Source organism: Mugil cephalus, chromosome 17, assembly GCF_022458985.1.
Source record: "Mugil cephalus isolate CIBA_MC_2020 chromosome 17, CIBA_Mcephalus_1.1, whole genome shotgun sequence".
Classification (NCBI taxonomy): Eukaryota; Metazoa; Chordata; class Actinopteri; order Mugiliformes; family Mugilidae; genus Mugil; species Mugil cephalus.
The window spans coordinates 17465056-17488514 of record NC_061786.1 but is presented as its reverse complement, the minus strand read 5'-3'; the positions used below and the strand labels follow the sequence as shown (position 1 = coordinate 17488514).

The 23459-nt window shown below is 44.6% G+C and overlaps 1 protein-coding gene across 2 annotated transcripts; it reads left to right on the top strand.

Annotated features, from left to right (window-relative positions):
• The first annotated feature begins 1656 nt into the window (after positions 1 to 1656).
• ttbk2a (tau tubulin kinase 2a) lies at positions 1657 to 23377 on the top strand. Of its 2 annotated transcripts, XM_047611505.1 has the most exons (16): positions 1657 to 2223; positions 6314 to 6482; positions 9240 to 9387; positions 10522 to 10595; positions 11505 to 11645; positions 11895 to 11999; positions 12248 to 12313; positions 12686 to 12778; positions 12882 to 13007; positions 13141 to 13298; positions 13387 to 13594; positions 13710 to 13933; positions 14034 to 14577; positions 15411 to 15758; positions 17156 to 18090; positions 18433 to 23377. In XM_047611505.1, the coding sequence occupies exons 2-16, from the start codon at positions 6414 to 6416 to the stop codon at positions 18878 to 18880; spliced, it is 3687 nt and encodes a 1228-aa protein (XP_047467461.1). In that variant the 5' UTR covers positions 1657 to 2223; positions 6314 to 6413; the 3' UTR covers positions 18881 to 23377. The 2 variants fall into 2 exon arrangements, with proteins under 2 accessions (XP_047467461.1, XP_047467462.1); XM_047611506.1 differs by lacking the exon at positions 15411 to 15758 and having other exon boundaries at positions 1658 to 2223.
• The last annotated feature ends 82 nt before the right edge of the window (positions 23378 to 23459 follow it).

Genomic DNA, 23459 nt, shown 5'->3' with positions numbered 1-23459 from the left:
TACCGCAATCCGACTGCGTGTCATCGCGATAAGAGACGAGAAGATAAAAAGACAATACAGGAAGTGCTTTTTTTTTAATTGTTATTATTGTCATTCGACAAACAAACATTATACATACAACAACTACCTCATTAATATATTAAAATAGAAATAAAATTCTATTAACACAATATCTATTATAATTACAATTACAATAAGTATATTATAATTGTAAATAATAGTAATAATAAAAATTATATCCATAAAACAAGACGAGAAATGACTGAAAACCTTCATGTATAACAACAACAACAATAATAACTAGGTTATTGATTTTACAAACTTGGAACAAATCAAACCATCAGCATTTATTTATTTATTTTGATATATTCATTTAATGGGTCTGTGTGCTCAGTCACCCGGGGCATAGTACTATACATCCAAAAGCAAAGCTAAAGATGTTTCTGGACAATATGGACAAAAGTGAGCATGAGCAACAAGATTCTGCCACAGTAGTCATGTGATCATTTAATACGTTTCAAATAAATAAGCCTTGTGCAGAACTCGTGGATACAGACTTTGTTCTACAGAAGATAACCACAACATTAAGACCATTAAGGAAATGAAACAGCTTTAAAGGAAGTAACAACATCAAACATTAAACGTTATGTGTCAAAGATTGCAGTCTCAGCATGTGGATTCCTTCCTACTCCTATTTTTATTCTATGGAAGCTCAGATAGCTTGGATTACTGTCAGAAAACAGACCACTTTGGTTTACTTTTTATTCAAAGGGTGTGTCTCCCATGCCTAACAATTTCCTCAAAGTACAGATGACTATATGGTCTAATAATTAGCCTAGCAATGTGAGTCACTGGTGGGAACCACCTGCAAATGTTTCTAATAAAAAACAAAAGTCCTCATCAGTCATTTCGAGCTGAAGAAGACTTTCAGATAAGTGGTAAACACCCATGTTGCCTTTGTTTTTGGACATGAGTATCTACAATATTAAACAAACCTAAATATAACAATTTAATGTATTGTACAATACTAAGATTCTTAGTCAAGGAGGAAGACGATAAGGAAGATACAGAGAAACTTAAATCACACAAGTTCAAAAACAAAATAAAAAACAAGTTAAACTTCATTGCTTTGTAGATTAAACCTCTCCAAAGTACATATGTTGGTAATCGTCCTATATTACCTAATCATTTTTTTTTATTAATTAATTACACATATGCAATCCCAATTAAGTCAAATATTACACTTTTACCTATAAAATACTGTTTATTGTGTAGTATTAACAGCTTACAGTTTCATGGTGAAATTTTATTATATCATCTATGCATACTTCTGAAATCCTAATTATGTAAAATATCAAATTCCATCTAATAATTTGTCCGGTTTTAATAAATATATGTCTTTTCTTCACCCCAAAGTAAAGTAGTAACAGTACCATATCGCTCAATAATTTATATATATTTGATTTTTTTTAACACTTATACAGCCCTAACAAGTAAGATATCAGATTTCTACTTTTAAATAGTGTTCAAGGTGTATTTATAATGGTTTACAGAGTGGACATTTGTTATTGTTTTTAATCCCTGTGTCATCATTGCAGACGCCATCTTTGGCTCAATGGCGCCTCCTTCTGGTCTTTGCGAAACGCGTCTTTCTCCAATCCAATACACTGTTGATTTTCAGCCTCATTCAATATCTAACTAAGATTCTACGCATCTTATGTTATTTCGTTTTGTTTTACAGTTTGTGTGAATCGTGTATATACGAAAACATTAAGAGCAATTTTAGGGCCGTAACAACAAACGCAGGATTTGGCGGCGCCGCAGCGCATGCGTGGGGACCACGGGACCGCGCTTTAAAGAACCCTATCCGCGCGCGTCCGAGCTGTTGCGAGGGGCGATGGAGCCGGGGCCGCGCCCGCAGGACTCATCACAAGAAGAGTCGTCACGTCACGGATCCGCAGCGGAGCGACAGAGATGCTGAGGTGACAGGCAGAAGGAGAAAAGGGACGATATCACTCCGACATATTCCTCCTCCTCCTCCTCCTCCGCTCACTTCATTCGCCAACCACCGACATAACACCGCCAGCTCTTCCCATGGACGGTGCACTCGCAATGGGATTCCTTTCCACGTCGTCCCCGCCGCCTCCAAACGTAGAGGATTTTTTCTAACCACACCCGGCTCTTCTTTGGCTCAAGGATTGGTTGGCAGAGCAAAGACCGGAGGTAAGGATCCAGAATCACGGTGGCCATGATTCGCCCCCTTCTATGTTTTCTTTTTTCCTTCCTCTCTACTCTGTAAATGATTGTCGCCTGCAGCTTGCATGCGTGTGTTTTCCTGCATGTTGACAGTGCTCACAGTCTTATAACCTCGGTGCGTGGCCTGTGGACGGTCAGTGTGCGTGGACGCGCCTGAGTAAATCTGCTGTGGCAACCAACTCGCTATGCAACAGCTCTCCACAGCAGTGTGCAATGCAGGGAGGCAGGGGTGACTCTTAATGTGTTTAAAAAAATATTTCATTCAAACCAAGTGGGGCTCTTTAAGTGGATGCATTCATTCAGTCATTTTTTCCTCATAGACACACACTTCCATCTTCCAATTTCCTCTGTATCCATAATGTGGATTTACAGAAACCATAGTGTGGAGGGCCTCCCTGTGCTGGCTGCTCTCCAGTTTTCAGACCAGACACCAATTTCATCCATCAGCAGCTCCGGCAAGACTTCCTGTCCTGCTGCTGAACCAGGCCACGCTCAGATTAGACAAAAAAATAAACCATGTTTTTTTTTATTTTTATTTTTTTTAATTATCCCCCTGAAGCTACGAGTTTGTACACAGGCATCCTCATTTCATACACGTAGCCGTAAACTTGCAGCCTCCAGCAAGACTGAAAGGGCAGAGGAGACGACGACGAGCTGCAGTCAGCAAATGGCACTGCACCATCGTCGCCATGGAGATGCTGGGGGTCAGGAGGCGTGATTCACGATGAGAGCAGGAGCTGGCTGTCATAGATTGGTTTAATTTATTTTGGACCCTTTTTTTTTTTTTGTTTAATTTCATTATGTCTTCATGCACGGTGACTCGTATGGAGGAGGAGGAGGAGGAGGAAGAAGAGGAGGAAGAGCGGAGACATGCCTCTCAGTGGGGTGTTAGATTAGTCACAGCGTGAGCCAGTCTGACTTGTGCATAGGTGCGTGCACTCATCCAATATGTCCATGAGCGTCTGTTTGAATGCATGTGTTCGTGTGTAGTACGTGCATACAGTCTCACTTGACAAAACAGTAGGTACACTAGTTATTTTGCCCATTGATTGAGGTGAAATAATAAAAACGTGTGGGTACAAGAAGGTACAGATTTATTGCACGACTTATGTATTGGAATGCATTTGTTTTCACTAGTGTACCTATTAAACTGGCACGTGAGTGTATATCTGCACCTTTCCTGATATCCTGGCACGCTCACGTTTGTTTTGGAGGTTTAAACCTATTCACATGTTTGACCTCAGAGTTCAGGTTAGGTCATTTTTCTGTCTAAACACAAAAACTGAGTAAAGCAGCTTCTCCTTCATCTAAATACATTGATTCTTAGCAAACTATTAACAATTTCTTCTACGTGTCTGACCTAAAACTTGTTTTTCCTCGACCAAAACACCACAACCCGAGTTGACCTTGATGTAAACAGAGATTTTACGGCGCGCTCGCCATCCTTCAAGGTTATGAAAACAGTTTGTGCACAGCTTGTTTCTTCTTCTGTGGTTTTGTGTTGACAGCAGTTAGCCTTATGTTGACAATTCAACCGATGTTTTCTCTCAAAGAGTGCTCTCGCTCTGTGGCTGCAAAATCCTGTCAGCTAATTTGTTTAGCTTGGTCCACTACTTCTTCTTCTTCTCGTTTTATAAATATCCTCATGGTCCCCAGAGAATCCCAATGACCTTTGGTGCTGTCGTCTGGTTTTTACTTTTCTATGAATTTAGCTTGAATTGCAGTATTCGTCATTAGTGTAAATTCATTTTAATTGAAGTCTTTCTAAAAAACCGGACAAAAAAAAAAAAAAAAGCAGTCCTGCTGTAGCTTGAATGCTTTAATGGCAGTTCAATCCATAACCAGTGACTTTAATTCAACGGTGTTCAATATATTTATATTATATGTTGTGTCAAATTTTAAAGTTATCTAAGATTTAAGGGAAAAAAATAAAATAAAGCATTCCCATGAGCCCCAGCTGTGCGTCTGCTGTATTAGCAAATGTTAGCATGCTAACACCTTAAACATTGGCGTAACATGTAGGCCCACGTTAGCATGCTTACGTTAGCATTTAGCTGACAACAGAACTAGTATTACTCTAGAGTTTTAGTTTGTTTTAAACGTTAAGTACACAATCTTTATTACATCCAAAAAATGTATCGTCATGTTTTATTGTAATAACACCTTAACCCTTTAAGACCTGAACATCCGTTTGCGCTTAAAAAAAAATTACGGTGAATTACAGTATTTGAATTACCGTAATTCACCGATGGACAAAATTCAAAGTGTGGCCGAACACTTGTAAGTTGCGCTTTCTGGAGGAAAGAAAGCTGCCATTACGGTAATGTTGATTCACCGCTACTGTCGGCTGCAGGTTGGGGAGCGACGCAGGACCGGGGAGACCCAGGAAGGGAGAGTTGTTTGGAGGAATTTGTTTGTAAATCGAAGTTAATTGTACCCTTGAGATGTCACGAAAGCACAACTTCCCAGTGTTCAGCAAACCACTATGAGTTAAGGTAAACACCTGACCTCAAGCTGTTACTAGGAACAGCTACCAAACAATATGTCGTTTTAACTTGTGTTAAAGTTTGTGAAAGGATAGTCTCACCTAAAAGGAGTTCAACAAGTAGTAGAACATTTCAATCTTTCTAATGAATGTACATTATACAGCTGCACAGATGTACATTAGGACAGTTAATGGTTATAAATATGCACCGCCTGCATACTGAGAGAGCATAGTTCAAAGTCGATTTCAGTGAGTGAATGTCACGAGAGCAGATTAAATCCTGAGATCACCGTCTCGTCCTGTTGTTGTGTCATGTGCACGTTGGATCAGTGCAGCTGCTCCAAGGCCACCTCACTCCTGAGCCTTCACCCCGGGTCACATTCCCTGCTCATCACTTCACCATTATCCAGTCTAACCACGCTTTGCCCTCTCTGCCACGTCCCGTCCTCGCCCATGGTGCATGATGGGACTGATTGCCTCCTTGATATCGGGATCGTGCCCCGTAGCCGAGTAGCGTTTTGAAGGCTCGTTGCATAACGGTGGACTCCTGCGTGTCATGCAGAGACTGATGAGCTGACATTTGCCTTGAGTGTTTGAAGGCAGAGTAAAGGAAGTGTGGTTTCCGGAGGAATGCTTATCTATGACTTGGATGTTGTATAATGCAGGAGACCGGAGGAAACTACACTTGAACTCGTTGAAACAGAGTAGATCTAAGCAGAGCTCGTCAGTTTTAATGTCACCCCATATTTAAACGGATTTATTAATATTTCATCCAATAATATGTTATGCATAATCTAGTCTGCTCTGCTAGGTATTTTTTATGACAATTTTAAAACTTTAAAAATGTTTTGTCATGATAATAAATGATTTATCTTTGAGTTTGGACAAAACAAGCAATTAAAATATGCCAAAAATAAAATAAAAAATGGAAGAACAAGTTATTATTTAATGATGAACAGTAATTGTTTCTAGCAGTGGCCGTCAGTTAATAAAACAGAAGGGAATATTTGATAGAGATTTGATCATTTGTTGAGCCCTAAAGGTATTTAAGGAAGAGCTAATATTTAGAATAGCTTTTAAATTGGTGAATACTGAGGTGATGTTCACTTAATTGTTGTTGTTGTTTCATAAATACATTGATGCACATTTTGTCCGCCATATTACCACACCAGAGCCGAGTTCTGAGTCATCTCAGTGCTAAATTGGGCTAATTAAAGAGCCTCATTACATTTGATCAAATGCGAAGCAGCGCTCCGCGCTCGGAGGATAAAATGGCCGGGGAATGCGATGCTGAGACGGGACCTTTTATGTAATTCAAGACACAAGACTTTTTGCGTGGCGAGCCGATGGGGTGAGGTCGTCGAGCGAGACAGCTGCCGGCAGCAGTTGTGGCAGCTGCTGCGACGGTCGAGTGTCGTAAAGCTCCGGTCATCAAGGCCGAGGTTTTGATGTCTGGATGCCAGCTGGAGATGCTGAAATGCAGATTTGTGTAAATATCGATGTTTTATGTGATTTCCTATCAGATCCTGACAGTTTTGTGTCTCTCTCTCTCTCTCTCTTGGGCTTCTCTAGGGTTCTCCATCAGATCCCAGATGCCCGGCCCAGTGTGAGGCTACAAGTCGAGGGTGGGGGGGGGAAGCAGTGAGGACAGCGTCCCTGGTCCACAGCCGGGATGAGCGGGGGAGCGGAGCAAGCCGACATCCTAAGCGTGCTCTCCCTTGTCAAGGAACGATGGAAAGTGGTAAGTGGCGTGTTTTCCGGCTACAATAGGCAGCGTGTTTGTCCGGCCCCGTCGCTGCCTGTCCCTCCGGGCCCCCAACAACAGCTCTTTGTTCTTCAAACAGTGCTTTCCTGTGAGGTCCTTCCTGCTTTCTTTTAAAGCGTCTCACCTGTGTAGTTTCGACAGTTTGGGGTTATGCCTCTTTGTCCAGGTTGCTGCAGTGCAAGAGTTCCAAAAATAGACCGTGTGTCTATTTGTGGCATTGCAGTGCGCTATAGGTGGCGGCAGCAGCAGCAGTTCCCCCGAGGGCCCACGTCTCTCAATGCCGTGCCAGCCTGGACGCCACCATGTGAGGCTTTTTATTCCCTAACTGGCAGCGCAGCACCGCTTCCTGTCTTCTAAGGAGCGGAGTTACGTAAGAGCGCTGCGGCTAATCCCGAGGATCCGGCTCCTCGTGCGACATAAAAACTCTGTGCGCGGAGGACAGAGAGGGACACGTGGGAGCTTAGGGGAAATTAAAGTTCTAGTAGTGCAGAGAGGTGAGGAGGCAGTAAAAGCTTGGGGACAGTTGAAAGGGCGACACGAAGAGGAGGAGGGCTCGTTAAAATCGGCCACTTTTAATGAGGACGGGGTGCAGTCGTTCCAGCTTTTATGCTACCGGTTCAACATTTCAGTACATCTACGGACACATGCAGGAGAAATATCACAACTTTTGACTTTACCTGCAATGACTTGCCTCCATGATATTTTCATGAATTTATTGCATTGTTTGACCATGAGAGCGCTTTAAAACGAAGGTTGAGACCACAATCTTCATTTGAGACAGTTTTGAGTTGTAAACCCCATCATGCATAATTAATCATTTCTCACAATCTTGCTTCGTTTTAGCCCTTTTGCTGAGCTGCTCTGTCCGTGGCCTGTTTGTTAGTCAGTCCATGCTTTTGGTCAAAAATGTCTCAACTGCGACTGGATGGATTGTCGACTTTGGTTCACCCCTCACTTGACTCTTTACTACATTTAACTGCTAAATACTGCTAAATATTTGCAAAAGGAATACATTTATTTACTTTTTTTTGCAAATAAGCCAATTAGCAATGTTTAAAGTAGGGTCGAAGATATGCAGTTGCAGCTTCCATCAGTAATTTTTGTACAGCATGTCTTTATTTTAGACATTCATGCTACCATCAGAAGGAATTTAATAGCCTCCTTGCTCCACTATTTACTTTATTAATCTTTTAAATACTTTGATTTCTAATAAAATCCCTGCAAAGATAGTGGTATTTTTTTCCTAATTAGCTAATTAGCAATGCTTAAAATAGAGTCAAAGAGTTCCCTGAGAGGATTTATTGCACTTTTGTAGGTTTTACATAGGTTATGATCCTTTTTTTTTTTCAGTTTTTCCCCTACCCATCAGAATGAATTTTTATAACTTTGGTGACCTCAGTTGTTAAATACTTTGGTTTGTGATCACATGTCTGCAAAAACAACAGCATTTCTTTGTACTAGGTAACAAGTTAAAATGGAAAATTTAAGGTTTATTGAGTCACTGTCCATTGCCAGTAACCCAATAACCGATAAAGTCATATGAAAGTGTTAGATTTTATGCTGCATTCACACTCCTAGTGACAAGAGCTCGGTCAGTTTGAGTGCGAGTGGCTTCCACTGACGACGTGTGAACGCAGCATTGCAGTATAACAATCAGGGCGTCTGTGGCGACATTACTGCACAGAATTACAACCATCACGCCACCTATAGTCACCAAAGAGGATGAAACTGAGATCTTTAATGCGCGGTTTATGCTAGCTGTGGCGTCAGCCCAGACCCTAACGCAGACTCTAGTGAGGTGCTGACTGATACTCAAATATCGATACTTCAGATACCTAAGTCTTTATGCTCTAAAATCGTAATGTAATAACAGAGTGGACAGTAACTAAACTATTAAGTTGTGGCAACACAACAAAGCTATTGAAACACCTCAGGTTAAACCACAACACAGTCTACGAGGCATTTATGATGAGAAGACAGAAGAGGAGAGAACAGCGTCAAAATTAAGATGCAAGTTTTCATTTTATAGTAGTTTTATTCAGTATCGGATCGGAAAGGAAATTGCTGGTACACCTCCCCAGAAATGTAACTATGTGTCACTGCGACGCAAGCGCTCTGATTGGTTGTTGCGTATTTCTGCTTTAGTATTTACGACTGCGTCACCATTTCCGGAATTTTAGATCTAAACATTTGTATCCGTCTCTGGTGAAATTTCAGCCGCCATTGTTGAAAGCGAAGCAGGAAGTAGAAACACAAATTCACCAGACTAGTGAAAAAAAGACAGTGCAGACTAGCATTTTTACAGAGCTAGAAAGACTTACGAGCGTACAAGTATAAATGGCTACGTGCAGAGGTATGAACAGCTCAAACATCAGCCCATTAGCGCCATTTTTGTAGGCACATTGAAATGCTAATGGTCACATTTGCCTCATTTTTATTCACTATGTTGTGTTGTAGCTGGATTCCCTTTCAGGACAAGTCAACCCTCCTTTAAAACTGTTATATATTAGTTTTCTCCTTCATATCCACATTGCAGTATGCCCAGTGCTGCAATGAATGTGACTTTACACAGTTACAGTCACCAGAGTACTGAAAGATATTTTCAGGAATGAATCTAATGAGCCTAATTTCCTGTGAATGTGTCCACAGAGGCTGAATCTGACCTATTACCTTTAGACTGTAAGTGTATTTTTGTTATTAAAGTATTAAGAGAGTCTCTTCTTCTTACTCCAGGTGAAGAAGATCGGCGGTGGAGGGTTTGGGGAGATCTACGAGGCCATGGACCTGCTGACCCGGGTCAGCGTGGCGCTGAAGGTGGAGTCGGCCCAGCAGCCCAAACAGGTCCTGAAGATGGAGGTCGCCGTGCTGAAGAAGCTGCAGGGTGAGTTCAAATGGATTCAGCGGATTCGGTTACCGGAGTCCATCGATCCTCCCTGACACAGTGACCTATTGAGTCTCCCCGAATGCAGATATTGTGTAGCGTCAATGGTTTACGTGATGAAAAGCATTTCTGAGGAAGCTCAGATGACCTTTTTTTTTTTTTTTTTATTAACCAGGAAATGTCATGCTAATAGAAAATACCAGGGTAGCCTGTGAGGCTCAACAGCAGCGTAGAGTAATCTCTCCCTCTGAGACCAGATATAGATCATCTGACTCATCTGAAAAACACAATTTGCTTCAGTGGAAAACGCACGGCCGCTGTCTCCGCTGTCCGACAGGAGCATCAGATAAATCACTCAGCACGCTGCCGGTTTATTTGTAGTTTTAATTTGTAAGAGAAACGCCCGTACGATTGGTAAGTGTTTGTTTTCGTGCTGGGTCACTCCCACAGCAGAGAAACAAGATCAGTGAGCTCCTCTAGAACGGGGTCATCGTATAGTTTTCCTACTTTCTTTTCTTTTCTTTTTTTCCCTCCTTCGTGGCTTTTTTAACCACTCTCCCCCCTCCGAGAAGAAAATCAATGGGCTGGGATCGTGTTTGCTGTCTAATGGCTTCAGCCTGGAGCATCACGGCTCCGTTGCTTCCTGAGGGAATCGGCTCGTAACTCGACACTGGCTGAACTCCAGCCCCCTCCCCATCAAAACACTGCTGACCCATCCAGCTGTAAACATCGACGGACGGTCCCATATAAAAACAAACTGTGAGCTCAGTTTAGATGTGCTTTACTTTAATGCATTGCATCGTCAAATGAGAATTTGGCTACAGCAGGCAGTCTCAGAGTGAGTTTTAGCACGGGGCTCGTTTGAAGGGCTCCGGGGTGTGGCTGCAGCCCCCTGAGACCCGAGCATCTACACAGCGCGCTCATGCACATGTGTAGATGTGAACTCTAGCCTATAAATCAGCCAGGGAGCCAGCTGGTGATGGGAAGGCAGGGAGCTCCGGCGGACGAGGACGGGGAAGGGCAGCGAGACATGTGAAACCCATCGACATAATTCATATGTCGACATGCTGAAATGTTGGAGCCGATGTCAAGTGAGGTGACCTCGTACTCTCTTCTCCTTCCTTCGTCCCTCAGGTAAAGACCACGTGTGTCGGTTTGTGGGATGCGGCCGCAACGACCGCTTCAACTACGTGGTGATGGAGCTTCAGGTTGGTCCACGCGTGCATCACTCGCTTAAAGATTCCAGTATTTATAAAATGAGGACTTTTCTTTTATATTGTTTGACATTTAGACGACCGGTCAAGAAAATACTAATTAGTGTTTGAAATGTTTTTATATAATTAAATCAGCAAAGAAAAAGCATAAAATAATCCTTTCAGTATTTGGCTTTAATCGCATAATCGTCTTACGTCGGGTAATGTTTGCAAACTTTGCACAGACGCTGACCAGCGCTGCTGCTAATCCGATATTCGTCTCTCGTGGTCATCGACGCTTTAACGCGGCCCAGCGTCCGACCATCTCGAGCTTTTCCTCTGACCTTGATTTGACTTAGACATGTATCTCTCTTTTACATATGTTTCTCTTAGTAGATATAGATGGCTCAAGGAAACGGAGCCAAATAAATATTTTAGAAACTGTGAATAATTTAGCAGCTAACGTGCATTTACCCAGAAGTATGGGAGAGGGATGGTCTCCTAACATGTGTACAAGCAGAAAATAGAGCTGACATCCACATGTGCCACATGCTGTGCACGATACGTGTCAGCTTAGTTCAGATCAGTGCATCCGCTGCTTGATAATATATTCACGAATACATTCTCTGGACGCTGTGATCGCCAGGCTTCGAGTGTTTTGAAAGCGTGCTGTAATTGTGATTTAAGCAGCCGTGACCCCTGGAGTGACGCATTTTCCTGCACTTCACCGGCTCCCGACTGCACCGCGTGTTTAATTATAGCAGCTGAATTTGTGTTTTTCCTCTCCTCTTCTTTCCTGTACACTCGACATTTCTGTGTGAATTCTGTTTTCCTCTCAACTGGGGAACATATTTTTTTTTTGGCTCAGTGGGGGAAAATGTCCCACAGCTCTGCCTTCAGACTAATTCAGTGTTGGTCCTTCAGGGTCGGAACTTGGCGGACCTGAGGAGGAGCATGTCTCGGGGAACGTTCAGCATCAGCACCACCCTGCGTCTGGGGCGCCAGATCCTGGAAGCCATAGAGAGCATCCACTCTGTCGGCTTCCTGCACCGTGACATCAAACCGGTGAGTCACTGCAAAGACTATGTCATTTAATTTTGTTCCCTCTGTTGTTCATGGGGATATATTTATTTCTATTGTCTGTGTTGTACTTTGCAACCCTGGCTTTTTTTTTTTTTTTATTGTCTGCTTTTGTCATTGCTGATTCAGTATTTCTGACTTTCTGATTTTTACAAATGTGAATAGAGAACTGGATTTTATTAAAGTTACATTCTCACATAATCAGATTTTCCATCTTGCTTGTTTTTGCTTCAGTCCAATTTCGCCATGGGTCGCTTCCCCAGTACCTGTCGAACCTGCTACATGCTGGACTTTGGTTTGGCTCGCCAGTTCACCAACTCCTGCCAGGAGGTCCGACCTGTAAGTGCCCTGCGTCTGTTACTGAGTATAAAGCTGCACTTGTCAATATTTGGACATTAACAATAAGACATGTTTAAATCTTTTTTAATATGCCTATAATGTTTTGAACTAATGTTCGAAATCGTAATCAGCATGGAACCATGTCCAAAATACATTCATGATTGACACTCTCATTGCTCCTGGACATTTTACCGTTTTACCTTTTGTTTTAATGTTTGATTTTGTATTTTTGTGTCTTTGTTTGTTAGCCCCGTCCAGTAGCAGGGTTCAGAGGGACCGTCCGCTATGCGTCTGTCAATGCACACAAGAATAAGGTCAGTGTAATATAACAAACTTATTATTTCTCCTCCGAGTTAACCTGTGACATGCACGCTATGATATCGGAAGTCTGAAATTTCCGAGTTTTTGTGCCGGCAGTTTTTCATTTCACTTGTGGGAAAGATGGAGAGTAAATTTATGAAGCTAGACGAATGTGTCCTAACTGGAATTAAAGGACAAACAAATAATAAAATTAGTAATAATAACTAATTAAATTTATAGGATGTATACAAGTAGAGGGGGCTGCAAGGAACTAATGTGCTAAGGGAAGCATGTAGGAGTGATATACTGGGTTCCCCTTTTAAAGAATTAATTGACATTCAAGTATTGTTCGTCACTGTTAACACAAAGTTGGTGTAAATCTGCAGGAGATGGGTCGTCATGACGACCTGTGGTCTCTCTTCTACATGCTGGTAGAGTTTCTGGTCGGCCAGTTGCCGTGGAGGAAGATCAAGGACAAAGTGAGGACAGCCAATAATAATAATAAAAAAAAAAACCTAAGTAGCCCCGTCCACATAGCTCAGAGTGACGAGATGTAACAGATGCGTGTTTGTCCATTCTCAGGAACACGTCGGGAAGGTCAAGGAGGATTACGACCACACTCAGCTGCTCAGACACCTGCCGTCAGAGTTCGATTTGTTCTTGGATCACATCTCCAGTCTTGACTACTTCACCAAACCGGACTACCAGGTGACACTGGAGTCTAATTTGGGTTTAGTAGAGTTCGAAGGATTTCTTTTAACCTCACTTGTCTGTTTCATTGTTCTGGACTGAAAAGTGATAAAATGTTGTTTTTTTTGTGTGTATTTGTGTGTTGCCACAGCTGCTGATGTTAGTGTTTGACAACAGCATGAAAACCTACAACGTTGTGGAGAATGACCCCTACGACTGGGAGCGGACAAGCACAGATGGTTCCCTGATGATCAGCGCCAGTGCCACAACGCCGCAACATCACACCCGCCTCACTCCTGCACACATGGGGTAAGTTTGAAACGAATGCACTTGGCTCCGGCTTAATTTGGAATTGTGTTCTCACTCCTCTTTTTTTTTGTTTCTTTTGTCGTTTCAGTATGGCCAACGCCTCGCTGATCCCCGGCGACCTCATGAAGGAGAACACGGACGAGGTCCTTCAGGATGAGCAGCTCAGCGATGCCGAGAACAACCCTGCTCCTGAGCGACTGCCGGGCTCCCCCCTCCACCCACACCGCAACCAGGAGGCCGACGTCTGGGAGGAGCTGGATCGCAACCGCAACCGAATTAGGACGGCAGTCTGGAAGGTAGGGGGAAGCTGTTTCTTTCTTTTTTTTTTCTTTTTTTTTACTCTCGGGGGGAATCACAACCTTTCCATAAACTGGTAAATAAGCTGAGGTCTAATTTTACTGCGCCCCACAGGCAGCAGCAGAGGAGGAGCACAGCAACAACCAGGGCAACCAAGGACACCAGAGCCCTTACGCCGGGCCGAGCTTGGGTTCCCCGGTCAAGCTGCACGCTGACGTGGTGGCTTCTGACCGCGACGGCCCTCTGCTGAGGAAGCTCCGCAACATCCACAGCTTTGAGCTGGAGAAGAGGCTCGGCCTGGAGTCCAAGCCCAGTCCAGAACGCTTCCTGGATGCCTGGTGAGTCTGTCAAGGGACCGGTCTGATTGTGTTAACAGCTGAGTTTTCCTTCGGTAGATCAGACAGTTCATGGTTACAAATTGATCTTGTGTCTGTTCAGTTCGGCGAAGCAGCATCTCGGCGCCCAGCTGCAAGAGAAGGAGACGGACGTAGCTGCAATCACACCCGTAACTCACGGTCAAGCTGCAACTGCTGAGGAGCGTCCCAGCAGGATCTGGCACTACGACGAGGACTTCCGGTCTGGTTCTCCTAAGCCAGCTTCTCCTGGATCTTTGGAGCAGGGAGAGGGGGCAGTCATTAGCGGGGGCTTTGTGGCCCTCAATCTGAGCTCTGGGAGGCAGGACATCGACTCGAGGGAGTGGGTAATGGTGGAGCGGCCTGGCGGCTCCCCGGGAGCCAAGGCTGCCACCAGTCCTTCAGAGGAGGACGAGGAGCCGGAGGTGCTCCAACCGGAACAGTCACCGGGTTGGGAAAAGAGGAGTCCGACCCCTAACTCTGGCAAAGCTAAACAAGAAAGCATGCCTTCATCCAGGGGAAGCGGAAGAATGGACAAGTTGGAGCTTAGCGTGGGCCCCGTTGGGGCCCTGCCCCCCGTCACTCCGACCAGCCCGGCCGAAGCTCTGGCCGAGGGAGTCCTCACTCAGGTAGGCCCTTCCAAATGAAGACCATCTCACAACATGGCATACATGATACTGACTGTAGTCAGCATTTTACCAAGTTAAAAAGCTGCACAGAGTCAGAGTTCTAGGTATAGAACTTCAATGCTAAAATCATACGACGATCAGAGTTTCACCAGCTGCATCTTGCTGTAGTCTGAAGCTAAATGTTACTGCTTTATGTCCGCTCGCTTCTTCACTTGTGTGTATTTGTTAGAAAAAGATATCCGTGACATAACTTCAGAGCTTAATGTCAGATCACAGCATGGGGAAAGAGAGCTCCCTCGCTGTGAAACGCTCTATATTTTGCCTTATCTTTCATGCCTAATTTTACCTTATTTGTTTTTTTACATTTGGTTGTTTTTTTCTTTTCACAAATTATTTATTTCTAAAATATATTATGGCTTGCTTAGATTACGTTATTTTTGCTTCTTTGCTGTTCATAATTCCCCGAGTCCAGTCCTACATTTCTGCTTCAACTGTTGAGCAACGGTTTTATCTACAAAGAGAATAAAAGCGCTGACTGCCTCCCCCCCTCCTCCCCCAACTCTCTTCTACAACCAGAACTACTGGCTCAAAGTTGAAAACTGCTTCACCAAAAACATATTGCCCCACCTCATCCTTCCTTTCCTAGCCCAAGGGCATTCCCAAATCTATCTTTAAGATCCTTTCGTCGCTTCACCTGTTCCAGCTGTCGTCGTGCTCCCCACCAGTGAAACCCTCCAGTCCTACCTCACCACACCTCCTCCATCGCTCCCTCACCCGTCTCACAACCCCTTCCTTTCTCCACCTCCCACTTCTCCCCTTCCCCCGTCTCTTAGCTCCCCACCTCTCCTCCGTCTCTGCCCGAGGAGGTCGCGGCCCGGACGTGCAGCCCCGTCCCGCTGCGCTCTCCCAGCCCTCACACCCTCCTGACCACCCTGTCGGATCCGCTGCACCTGCGCCAGCCGCCGGGCATGAGGCGCAGCCTGTCCGTCGACCAGCAGCAGCAGCAACAGCAAGAGCGTCCCACCTCTTCCTCCTCCTGCCACGCCTCCCTACCTCCGCCACCCAACCCCGCCCCCGGCACTCGCTCACCCAGTCGCAGGAAACTCCCGGCCATCCCCGCGGGTGCCGCCAACGCAAAGTTTCCCTCAGTCATACGCATCACCCGCGCCCAGCTACAGCAGGTGATGAGCCCATCACGATCCTGTCAAGCTCGATCAGTGCACCAGCTAAGGGCTGGGCGGTATGACCAAAAATGTACATCACGGGATTTTTACAAAATTCTCACGGTATTGTGTTTTTTTTTTTCCATGCATAATCACATGTTCACAAATTTTTTCCACAGTAGATTGACTAACGATGTTATAAAGATGTTATAAAGATTAACTGACGAAACAGGAACAATTACGGTTTAATTTATTTGGACATATTTTTTCATATTTTTAAAATGCTAAGTCTGCGATGTCAATAGCAGTGCGACCGGCTACCGTAATAAATGTAGTCTGCGCGCAACATTTTTTTCTTATTTATAAAAAAAACCCCAAACAGCCGACACGGCACTTTTTAAAAATTTTTTTTGGCACAGTCCCTCTCCTTGTGCCGCTTCATTTTTCGGACTTTTCCATCTTCGCCACACCTCGCAGTGACGCAGTCGCACTATGCGTGTTTAGAAGCGCTACATTGAAAATGGTCCGGTCTGAAACAGTGTCTCGCGGTGCAGCGTTCCGAACGTATTCCGACATATTAAAAATTCACATCACAACGGGAAAAAAAATACCGGCATTCGATATGAACCGGTGTACCGCCCAGCCCTAACACCAGCTGTCACCATTTTTGTTCTTTCTTTCTTTCTTTTTCTTTTTTCTTTTTTTTTGGTTTTGTTTAAGTTGCTGATTTTGCCTTCTTTGTCCATTTTGCCTTACTTATTGTGTTGCTTGTCAGGCAGCTCTCTCCAGAAACCACGAGGGGCATTGTGCAGGCCAGACAGAGCATGGGTCAGATGTGTCCTTGTGTCTGGACATGTGTTCTTGTGATCTGAATAGGGAGTGTGTCTTTGTCTGATTGTGGCATGTGTGTTTGGAATGTCGAGTCATGACTACAGGTTGCATGGTCTCTTTTGTTTCAGATCGTCTTTGTCCTCTCTATCTTCCTCTTTCTCTCTCTCTCCCTGTATTTGTTCCTCACCCTCTCTTCGCTGAAGCCCCCTGCGAAGTTGCGTGAACCTTTCCTGTCCTACTTGCCGGTTTAGTACTCACAGCTTGACTGACACTGCCATAGCACTACTTGTGTGTTTCGGTCTGATAATGGTAGCTATGGTATTTGCATGCTGTTGCCAAACTAATCACCATTTATTACCCCATATTTAAAAAAAAAAAAAGATAAATTCCTCTCTCCTCACACATCTGCATCAGTCTCTTGCTGCTGATCTACAGCACAACTCGACATGTTGTGGTCTATCAGCAACAGACCTTTGTCAATTAGTGTATTATTTCCAATTTTAGTGTGCTCTTTAAAAAAATAACACCTGTGCTTTATTTTTCTTTCCTTCCCTCCCATGTCCCCACCTCCCCCTCCCCTCCAGCTGACGGCTCAGCGTCCCTCTGGGCTGTCCTCTCAGTCAGGATCAGACAGTGCTCCGCAGTGTCTCCTGCTGGAAAGGCGCGGTGAAGCCGAAGCTGAAGGTCAGCATGTCCCAGAGCACACGGCGGACATCGGCTCCCCCCAGGACCACGTGAACACCCGCCCGGGGACGCCGACGGATCCCTTGGCCGAGACCCTGGTCAATGGAGACAGCCACACCAAAGCTCAAAGTCCAGTGCCAAGTCGCGTGTCTTCCCCCCGTTCGCCGCGCTCGCCTCCTCTGCGCTCGCCGTCCTCTCCCCGCTCCCCTCGCAGCCCCGTGTTTGCCAACGGTCGCCTCTCCTCCCCTGTGAACAGCCAAAGGGATTTAAGTAATGGATCTTTCCCCAGGCTCAAAGACCCCGAGAACGATTGTTTCCGTGCCACAGAGCCTCAGCCGAGGGAAGAGCAGGGAGGAGAAGTGGCCTTAGGACAGACCACTGGTCCGGCCCCCTCCTCCCCCGCCGCCCCACGCAAGGACCCAAGCCGCAGGCATAGCCGCATCCCCGTGCTCGAGCCCTCCAGCCTGCTGGAGCTCCCTCCTTCAGGGTCTGCCAAGGAGAAACTCTTGCAAAAGAAAGCCAACCACCAGGGCCCGGTCCCCTCTCCCACTGCCTCGCCGTCCCTCTCCGACAGGCGCGGCCCCATGGTGGCGTCCCTCGCCAGGGACCCGCTGTCCTCCGCCTCTGACCGCTCTCAGGACGAGGACTCTCTCATGGGCTCCCGGTCCGAACGGCAGGGGGACGCGTCTCTCTCCTCCTCCTCTAGCCCCCTGTCCCGCAAGAGCAGGATCCCTCGTCCCGTTCATTCGGCCTCATCCACCGAGCAGCTGGCCGCCCAGTTCCTGCCGCGCCCACCTCCCGGAAAGCCACCTTGCCGCCCCACAGTGGAGGGCAGGTAATTGCTGATCTTTTTTTTTTTTTTTTTTTATGAAAAATTAACCAAATCATTGCCTAAATCAGTGCATTTAAGCTGAACAGCATGCCAGGAATAGCATGAAGATTTATCTTCGTTGATGATGGTGAGATTAAAACACTGACCTACACTTCGGACGTGCTACTTAGTAAAATTTAGAGCTCTGGCAGTAGTTTTAGTTTGAAAAGAGCCAGGCTTGTCTCTTCCGGGCTTTAAACTGAGCTATGCTGCCATCAGAGGATGAAAATTAAAGTGCTATTGATCCTTTTTTTTTATTGATTTATCCTGGTTAGATTTATGACCTTCCTCTTTGTGCCCCCTCAGACTTAGGCGTTACCGCATCCGAGCCGGCAGCACCAGTGACTCAGACCTCCTGTCATGCCTTGCTCAGCTGATGCATGGCTCCCGCGGCTCCCCCCTCCACCACCGCTCCTCGGCCCAGCACGGGGGCTCCAGGATGGGCATCTGCAGCCTGACCAGCTCTCCGCACCACCACCGCAGCTCTAGCGCCTCCCCGCGCAGCTCCTCCTCCCTGCAGCGCTCAGTCAGCTCCTCGCCCTCGCGCCACGAGCACCGTGGCGGCGGCGGAGGGGGCTGCCTGGGCCGCAGCCGCTCGCCCCCCAGCTTCTCCGGCTCGCCGCCTCCCCGCCGCTTCTATGCGCACCACCAGGAGACTTGCTGCAGCCGGCAGGCGCGCACGGGCCCCTTCCACCTGTCCAGGGGGAAAGGCTGCAGCCGAGAGGGCAAGTGCTCCAGCAAGCTGAGCAGATAGTCGCTCATGAGATTGTGTTGCCACAGCAGAGGATGGGAAGTCTCCCAAATAGGATAGGATAGACTCCAGTCAGGATAGAAGCCCGAGTCTTCCTTTATAATCAGAAAAAATATATAGTTTCCCTTTTCTCCATTAGTCTGAACTCACACTGCTTCATCGTGTTCCTCTCACTCCTCCTATTTGCACGCAGGCGTTGTTGCTCATTTATGTGCCCAGTGGTACTCGCGCAAATTAGCTCCGCCGTTGTGGCAGAAGCAGAGACGTCCCAATTTTAGTCACATTACTCAGTGGTACCTTTCATTACTCCTTGGAGAAAGAGCCTTAGAGGTAATGATACATCTACTACTCAAAGCAAGTGCCAGCCTCTGGGGCTAAAAAGAGATGGAAGTTCCGAAAATGAAAAAAACACGTTTTCATCCCATTTGTGGCATTTTATATAACCTACCCATTTAAATTATATCAGAGCTTAAATTTATGTTACAAATTAAGAGTTCGGAGCCCTCACTGCTTCAAAATGACACCGATCAGCCACAACATTATGACTAATATAATATTTTCTAGGTTTCCTTTGTGCCTCCAAAACAGTTGTGACTCCTCAGAGAATGTTGTTAGCGTGCTAGCGTGTGGGGCGCCTGGTCTGGTCTAGGTGGGTGGTACATGTTTAAGTAACAAGTTTCCCAGCAGAACATAGTACTGTCACAAGATGGTCAGTGTTACTTACTTCTCCCTCCTGTCATTGGTTTTAATGTTGTGGCTGATCGGTGTATCTCCCCCAGGTGTTTCCCGCCCGCCTCGCGCTCACCTCGTTGTCCTATTTTTTTAATCAATCGAGAATCATGCGCTGCCAAAAAGACGCCTCACAGAGCATCAAAACCACTTTTGAGACGTCCTCTAATTGTGTAAAATTTGTAGGTTAACTTTCCAGACAGGATATGTTTAATTTACAGCAAAACTGTCAATCTGCAAAATTAAACACAAGACATAAATCAACAATTAGTTGTACCAGTGGGTACATAAATAAATGAGTCCTGCTCTTTCGCCCTCATGCACTACAATATCTAGTATCTTATCTGTCCCCAGTATTAATGCACTTGAATCATACTGATGGAATATCAGTAAAGCTGGTTAATGAAATATTGTCCTGGGGTTGACTCCTGACGTTTTTGGAGAGTGCAGGCAGGGTATAATACTTACTTTGTGCTAAATGTGAACGCATAAAGCCAGAATCGTTTGTGTACAGCTGTATTTATTGAGATATTTATTTTGACGCTTAGCTTTTCGACTCCTTCCCTCTTGACGCGCGATCCGTGTGGCTGTGTGGCTCGGTGTCGCTCGCAGTAAACGAAGGGACTTACTCAAAGTGACCCTTCGTACAATCAATCATGTAAAGTGCGCGTGAGGACACACACCTTTTTGTGCCTACTGTGTTGCTGAGAGGAATTGGGGTCGCAGGTCACAATAGTGAAGCTCCCTTCGGATGTGAAAGGGTTGATCGGGCCGGAATTCCTTTTTTAGTCGTGACCCTTGTAGTAGCAGAAGCGAGCTTACGCGACACGAGGTGCATTACTGATGAGTAATGTGCAGACACAGATGTTTGTCTCAGCGTGTGCCTTGGCACTTCGGGCAGCTTGGGGATTTACTCTGGTGTGTTTGTGATTAGTAAAAAAGAAGCCAAAAAAAAAAACTAAACAAAACAAAGTGCCAGCGGTTATAAGACTCATTAGTATTCTTTCATAATGTAGAAAAAGTAGCAACAAAAAACGTTTGTAAGTCAAACACAATTAGAGCAACGGTTCACTTCAGTAGCTATTATTTGTAATACAAGAAAAAATGAAGTATCCTGTTTCAGCTGTCCTGTCAGTATGACCAGGTCAGTGTTAAGAGATGAAACTGAATAAAATGTGAATTTCAGATTAGGGCTGGGTGGTATACCGGTTCAAACCGAATACCGGTATTTTTATTTTCTTCATGATATGAAATTTTAATAAACCGACATACCGGCGTATTTTATTACACGGCGTTCGGAACGTTGCGCCGCGAGACACGGTTTCAGACTGGACCACTTTCAGTGCAGCGCCTGTAAATACGAATAGTGCGACTGCGTCACTGCGAGGCCTAAATGAAGCAGCGGAACGAGAGGTACTTCTGCCCAAAAAAAAAGGTGCCCAAGTTTAGCTTCGTATGAATGAGAAAAAAATGTTGCGCGCAGACTACAATTATTACGGTAGGCGATCGCGCTGCTATTGCTAAATGTTCCCGGATGTCCACATTAGCAAGCAGTGCTAACACGGGTCCATGCAAATCTGTTTTACTACTAGTGTGGGATTATTCTACAATATTTACTCAACATCACAGTAAAATAGACCATCCTTAGCTAAACTACTGCTTTAATTCCTCTCTTAACGAGTAGAAAATGTTGTGAATACACAAAAAACATATATATTAATTGTAATTTATTTTACACAAAAAAAATGCCGTGATACTGTCAAAATTTATATAAAAAAATAAAATACCGTGATATATATTTTTGGTCATACCGCCCAGCCCTATTTCAGACCTCAAAATGAAAACAAGTTTTCCTGAAAATGGAGGCCACGTGTTGAGAAATTCCTCACCAAAACGATGTTCTACGCCTCCTCCAAGTTTTATTTCTTTGTTCTACGCAGGGGAACGTCTTTTATATATATATATATATATGTGTGTGTTTGCGCACCAGCCAAAACGAATCAGTGTTGCCCACTTCCCACTCCTCTGCTTGTAAGATACTGTAAAATACCTGCTGCTTCCTTCCAGTGCTACCCTTTGCATGCTCAACAACAGAGATCGAAAGAAAAAAAAAAAAAAAAAAAAAAACTAAACTACTGAGTAAAAAGCTGCATACCACTTACCCACCACACAGCATTTATCTTGTGACGATTTTAACCTTTAGCGGGGACGTTGTTGCGTGATGAGCCAGTTTAGTTTCTGTGAATCTTTTAATATAAATTTCCCACCCCGGTTTTAGTTTTCTGAGCTTCCTGCACTCACTTGGGAGTATTGTGGAGTATGATAGATGGGATTTTTTAATCAGTCCAGCTACATGGCAGGATGCGCGAAATAGAAAAGAATGAGACTTGGATGTGTTTCAAGGTCTCATATTGTGGGTAAACGCATTGACAAAATTCACGCACATGTGGACAGATTATCAGGTGTTGGTTTTGAACTGTGCTGAAAATGAAAGTGCTGGGCACGTTGCTTTGTAGATATGAAATGTGCTGCTTTTTATTTATTTTTCTCCCCCCCCCCCGACTCACGCAGATCTTGCAGGTACCTACGCTAGCATCACAGAGCAGCTACGATGACTCATCCTGAAGGCAGACAGCGTTCAGTCAGTCAGCCGCCTTAATGTCTCTTCTCTGCCCCTCTGTGCGTAGCGAGGGATGACTGAGCCTTGTCTGTGTTGGAGATCATTCCACTATTAGGCCCGAGCCAAGCCTTCCCGTCACCCCTCTCGTGTGTAAACGGCACCGTCTATTAACCTGTGTGAGAGCGCCACCGTTTTTCCTGTGACGATGCGTGGATCATTTTACCGACTGACTGGTGGATATATATCGGCAACTTTCAGGGCGCATTATCAAGTTTGTTCGTAGTGTCTCTCAAACAGGGCTGTGCAATTTCTGCGCCGCCAGCAAATCGACCTTTCGCGCTCACAGATACTTCAAGATGTTTCGGAACGCCGTCGCTCAGACTTTTCATATGTACCTGTAAATTTATTCAAAGTAATATTTAAATAAAGTCATTATTGTACAACCATAACTTATACGCTTACAGGCTTCAAAACAAGGGAGGAACAGACACTTAACAGAGCTGCTGGTTTTGAAAGATAATCAGATTTCTTCTTTTTTTTTTTCTTTTTAAATAGTTATTATTGCACATAAGTGGTGTGTAGTTGTAGTATTAGTGCTACCTTCCAAGATGAGATTTTCTTTGTCACTTTTTAGAGTGACTTGCTGATAGAAATGTGTCATATTTACAGTAGCTTGTAGGTATTTGTGGTCACAGATACCCTCGGACCAGCAGAACAAACCCAGCTGTTTTTATTTTAAAAAGGGTGACGGAGACTAATAAAAGCTTTTGTGTGCCCTCGTGCACTTCTCATGTCATAACATGTTAATAACTTATAAATACTTGACATAAATTATTTATTGTGACATTTGCTAATTTGCCCATCCATCGTTTTGACTTCAATTGTTTGATTTTTTTTTTTTAATGGTTGATATTTTTTTGTGTTGTTATGTTTGTCATGGTTTTGAAATGTAACTGTACAGTCTCAATGAAAGAATGTAACAAGTGGGAGTTTTTTGCATTGTATATACCTGTAATTATTTATGTTAATTATATCATTTGTATCATATCAATGCCTTGTACAGTGTTTTTTTCTTCTTCTTTTTGGTTTAAAATTATTTTGTATTTTATTTTTATAAACTGGTTATAAATAAAATACTCATTCCGCATGCAGACAGAATTGTGTCACAGTTTCCTGTTTATAAATGCCAAGGACATAATTTTGATTTTTGATCAGAGATCAGCTCTTCAAAGT

What these genes read in the sequence shown, in the direction of transcription:
- ttbk2a (XM_047611505.1), top strand. Translation starts at nt 6,414, where the DNA reads ATGAGCGGGGGAGCGGAGCAAGCCGACATCCTAAGCGTGCTCTCCCTT. An exon ending in TCACCAAACCGGACTACCAG is followed by an intron (nt 13,008 to 13,140) that starts GTGACACTGGAG and finishes GTGTTGCCACAG; the next exon opens with CTGCTGATGTTAGTGTTTGA. An exon ending in CCGAGGGAGTCCTCACTCAG is followed by an intron (nt 14,578 to 15,410) that starts GTAGGCCCTTCC and finishes CCCGTCTCTTAG; the next exon opens with CTCCCCACCTCTCCTCCGTC.